The following is a 4,731-nucleotide window of genomic DNA, read 5'->3' on the forward strand; positions in this document are numbered from 1 at the left end:
AAAAATGGCGGGAAACACGTTTGGTCCTCAAAAATGAAAAAGAAGAAAAGAGCAGAAAGGATTTGATAATTGATATGAGTAGCAGTTACATTTTCCACACGAATTCGTGAAAATTTGAAGTATCTTCAGTTTCAAATTCAATCTCTGCATTTCGAAGCATATTATGTATGCCAGCCAGTTTGACGGCAACGCCGCCTTCTCCGGCGGCGGTTTCATGCCCTCTCAGACCACTCAGTCCCATGACTCTTCCTCCACCTTCACTACTTCCAGAGTAAACCCTCTTTCCACTGTCCTCAATTTCATCATAGTCTTAACCTTAATCACCTTACTTGTCACAATAAAACGCTAATTAACTTCACTCTCATGTTAGGGTTTAGGGTTTTAGCTTCCTCCGAATACTAAACTTCCGAGTCATTTCAGAAATTGCTTTATTGATTTTCCCTTTTTTCTTTTTTATTTACTTGCTCTCTTTATTAATTTCTTCTGTTTTGGTTTTCAGAATCGTGATGCTCAGTCGTTGCTACCTTTGACGGTGAAGCAGATAAACGATGCGTATAACTCGAGCGATAATAAATCCAATTTGATTGTCGATGGTGTTGATGTCAACACTGTGTGTTCTTCAACTCCTTTATCGCTCTTTTTTTTTTTTTTTTTAAAAAAAAATTGGGTTTCTGGTTCTCTCTTGTTCTGAAGGTTAACACAAACCAATGTTGTAGGTTACACTCGTAGGAAGGGTATGCAACAAAAATGGGATGATTACTGAAGTTCATTTTGTCCTTGATGATGGCACTGGAAGGATTGAGTGTAATAAATGGTGAATGTTCTAAAAATTGTCTTAGTTTATTGCCAAAAGTTGCACTATCATTTATTTTTTCAGTTCCTTTTTGTCAAGGATGAGTTTTTTCTTTCCGTGCAGGCTTCAAGAAGCAGCGGAATCAAATGAAGTGGACGGTATCATGTATGGTTTTACACTGCATTTCCTAGTTTGAGTTTTCCATTTACCATATAGCATATGTATGGTTTGATCTGTGATTCCTCTCTGTTTTTCTTTGGAGGAAGAGGGGAAAAAAAAAGGGGGGGGGGGGATGAAAAAAATGGTTCCAAATTCTTATTAGTGAGTTCCATGTGCAATTTTACTTGTATATCTTCTTCAAGAAAATTTTTGCTTGATATTGACACTATGATTACTTGGGGGATTTATTTCAGTGAGTAGAGAAGAACACTAAGGAACATTACTATCAATTTAGAAACGGAAATCTGTGATTTGGAAAGCTCCCCTTTTTCCTTTCCATTATTTATCTATCATTCTGCAGCAGAAGCTGGATATTTTGCACTATAGTTGTGTGTAAAGTTGTTGCTAACACAAATCCTCCTCCCCCCCCCCCCTCCCCCCTGTTCTTTTAGGGAATAAAAGATGCTTTTAGTATAGTGTCATGCTAAAATTCTTGATTCATAATTCATTATAGGGATGGAGTGTATGTGCGTCTTCATGGACAATTAAAAGGCCTTAATGGGAAAAGGATTTTGAATGTTTTCTCATTTAGGTATGATTTGAAGTTTACCTTTCACTTTTTTATTTTAGCGGTTCAATATTTGGATTTATATCGTATATGTAAGGTTATGACTTATCAAAAATATTATTCTATCACCAATGAATGGTTTCCTTTCAGTAAAATTCAATGTGTAAGGATGCCCCATGCTACTTATCATGTTGTCCAAGTAAATGATAACGCAGATATGTTGTTTTCTTGACAGTTAAATACTTTACTTTGTGTCACTTTCAGACCTGTGACTGACTTTAATGAGATTGCCAGCCATTTCATTGAATGTATATATGTCCATCTCTACAATTCCAAGCTAAAGGTAGATTTATTGTTGAGTTGGACAAATTGAATTTATATTATGTGTATATATGGTTATTAATTTTAAGAAAACTGTACCATACACTTATATTTCTTTTTCTAACGTTACATGGTAACATTTTCAGGCTGCTGTGCCTAACCAGCAACATGTTACAAATTCAACACCAATAACACCCACAAAAGGTTACCAAGTTCTCCCACCAAATCAAGTAAGATAATGGACCATAGATTTTCAGTTTGCACTTCATTTTTATATGGTCTCCTCAGTGGTTTGCTGGATTTTAATTGTAGTTCTCTGGTCTGCATAACAATGGTCAGCCGAGGTTCGAAGAAATGGTCCTGGATTTTTTGCATCTTCCCCCACACAGGTGATCTTTTGAAAGTTATTTTGATATATTATTTGATCAGCTCTTGTTGACCATATGCCTATCTCCCTGGTGCCTTTGTTTTGTTTGAATATCTGTTGTTTGTGCATGTGATGCATGCATATAATCCTATAATTAGCAAAATCTAAGGCATTGTCTGATGCATAAATGGAAATATGGAAGGGCAAATTATCCAATTTTAGATTTGATGAACGATTGTAAGGGGATTTCTTGTTCAACTTTAAGTGAAAAACATTTAATTGGTTAACAAAGAGTTGAAGGGCATCAACTCTATTGGTTTACATGATGGGTGTGGAACTGTCTGCCTGGTAAAGGAATGGTCCGCTAGTGTAAATTATACAAAATGTAAATTGGTAAACTACTAACCTGTCATGTGACTGGGTCGAAAAGTTAAGTCTCTGGCTTGACTTTTGCTGGTATCCGTTCTGGTATGAATTGGATAACCTTCCATATATTCTCCTGCAGTAACGAGATTAGGGGGCAAAATGCAGGTGTGGGCTTTTGTTAATTTTGGAACTGACTAGAGTTTTCCACAATCCGAATATAAGAAAATTTGCAGTATGATATATTAGAATTAAACATTGAAGGTAACTTATATTCTGGAACAGCTGATTTAATTAGATATTGCAAGGTTAATCATACAAAAGCATCATTCATTCAAGCATTCTTATAATTAAAGTTTGCACTTACTTTCTAGAATATATGCAGTATTGCATTTACTATGCTTGATTTGTTTACCCTAGTCCATTAATCAGACTATTATATGTTCATATTCCTTGGTGGAATTCTTACTTGATACATGGAGACTTGTCTGGCATAATGGCATTCACATCTCAACTTTGTGATACTGATGTTTCAGTGCATCGGAAGGGGGAGTCTCTATTAAACTTATTGAAGAGCAACTTCGACTTCCTAAGGACAAGCTGATGTCTCTCTCTCTCTCTCTCTCTCTCTCTCACACACACACACACTTTTGCTGACTCTATTTCTGGTTTTGCAGGTTGGCTATCAAAAATCTTATTGATGAAGGCCAGATTTATGAAGCTATAAGTGATCACTATAAGTCAACCATCAATGGTTGACATTTTAATATACGAAGATATAGTTTGTGCGGAGTTCCAATCATCCTTTCTATGCCTGTTAGTAAGGTTTAATGTGTGAATATGAGCAATTAAGCGTACTAGTTATCCTAAGATCTATGGATTTAAGCAAAGTAGGGAGTTTGCTGGTCCTTGAATCTTGATCTACTTGTTTTGTTTTGTATTTTCTGTTGATGTTTCCTTTTATATCATGATAAGAAATAGTCTTACAAGGATGGTTTTTTTTTTTTTTTTTTGGGTCTTGACAAGGTAGTAGTTCCTTCACTTAGAAAAACCAAAAATAACCCCTGACAATTACCTCAAAAGACAACGAGACCCTTGACAAAAAAAAATCTCAATCCGACCCCTGATAATTACTTTGAAAGGACGAGGCCCCTGTGCCAAAAAAAAATCAATGTTGTTTTTTTTTGCCACAGGGACTAATCAGTCCCAAAAAAAAAATATCAGAGATCGGATTGGATTTTTTTTTTTTGGGTCTCGTCCTTTTGAGATAATTATCAGGGACCGGATGGGGTATTCACTCTTTTTTCACTCTGATAAAGAATTGTTTTTTGGCCTTATTGGATCCATTAATGGTCTCAAACATTGGGCCTCTTGGTCTCATGCTCTTTTATAAGATTAGAAACCTTAAAACAATCCGAGTTTTGTTCCTTTGGGCTATTAATTTGAACGGCATGACCAACAAAAAATTTGAAGTGTTCTTATATATATGCACAAGTAACTCAATATTCCATGAACATATAACTTTCCATTTGATACCGTCTAGAAAGAACAAGTGTAAGTGGAAGCATGACTTGCATGCATCCAATTCCACCGCCTCTTCCTCTTGTGGCTGAAATGGCACGTGTAAACAGAAGTTTTTGTATCCATGTCACGTGCTGCGGTGATAGACGTTAATACCAATTACTAATACCACTCAAGTCGCCACGTGCGTTGCCATTCTCAAGGTTTGACAATTGCCCCTCATGTGGATGCACCGTTTTCACTCTACCTCCATAATTAAACTCACTAACATTTCAATTATTTATTTTTAGATTTAGATATAGCAGTGTCCAAGTTCTCTTGCCGAATCCAATTTATTTAATGTTTAATTGGAATTATACACCAAAGTTAGGAAAACGACAAAAGGAAAATATCTTTTTTTGCAATAGAATCATAATCAAACCCACACGTACAGTGAATCCTAAGTGGGTCCCGCATTGGTATATGTCTTAAATCATGTAATGATCAGACACAATGCCAACACCGTTCTTTCACCCTCTCTCTAAACTTAGAATGTAAGAACAATATTTAAATCAAACACAACTAAATACGGCTGAAAAATTTTGATATGAAGCAAAATGCGTGATATACTTTAACATGGTAATTTTTGGTATTTTTAAA

The 4,731-nt window shown here is 35.6% G+C and overlaps 1 protein-coding gene and 1 long non-coding RNA gene across 3 annotated transcripts; one reads left to right on the forward strand and one right to left on the reverse strand.

The window, feature by feature from the left end:
* On the forward strand, window positions 1-3,560 carry LOC112723563 (replication protein A 32 kDa subunit B). Of its 2 annotated transcripts, XM_025774973.3 has the most exons (10): window positions 1-271; window positions 500-610; window positions 717-814; window positions 917-958; window positions 1,467-1,544; window positions 1,785-1,863; window positions 1,988-2,071; window positions 2,154-2,230; window positions 3,108-3,176; window positions 3,249-3,560. In XM_025774973.3, the coding sequence occupies exons 1-10, from the start codon at window positions 164-166 to the stop codon at window positions 3,328-3,330; spliced, it is 828 nt and encodes a 275-aa protein (XP_025630758.1). In that variant the 5' UTR covers window positions 1-163; the 3' UTR covers window positions 3,331-3,560. The 2 variants fall into 2 exon arrangements, with proteins under 2 accessions (XP_025630758.1, XP_072063865.1); XM_072207764.1 differs by lacking the exon at window positions 1,467-1,544 and having other exon boundaries at window positions 15-271.
* LOC140176438 (uncharacterized) lies at window positions 1,906-3,249 on the reverse strand. Its single transcript, XR_011867978.1, has 3 exons — window positions 3,041-3,249; window positions 2,615-2,707; window positions 1,906-2,322 (listed from the first exon to the last, which is right to left on the reverse strand). It is a non-coding gene; the product is annotated as an uncharacterized lncRNA (long non-coding RNA).
* Window positions 3,561-4,731: the final 1,171 nt, after the last annotated feature.

Source organism: Arachis hypogaea, chromosome 11 (genome assembly GCF_003086295.3).
Source record: "Arachis hypogaea cultivar Tifrunner chromosome 11, arahy.Tifrunner.gnm2.J5K5, whole genome shotgun sequence".
Lineage (NCBI taxonomy): Eukaryota > Viridiplantae > Streptophyta > Magnoliopsida > Fabales > Fabaceae > Arachis > Arachis hypogaea.

Bases quoted from the DNA above. Each gene is read 5' to 3' on its own strand.
- LOC112723563 (XM_025774973.3), top strand. From the start codon at position 164: ATGTATGCCAGCCAGTTTGACGGCAACGCCGCCTTCTCCGGCGGCGGT. The intron at 959-1,466 runs GTATGGTTTTAC...AATTCATTATAG, and splicing joins AATGAAGTGGACGGTATCAT to GGATGGAGTGTATGTGCGTC. The intron at 2,072-2,153 runs GTAAGATAATGG...TTTTAATTGTAG, and splicing joins AAGTTCTCCCACCAAATCAA to TTCTCTGGTCTGCATAACAA.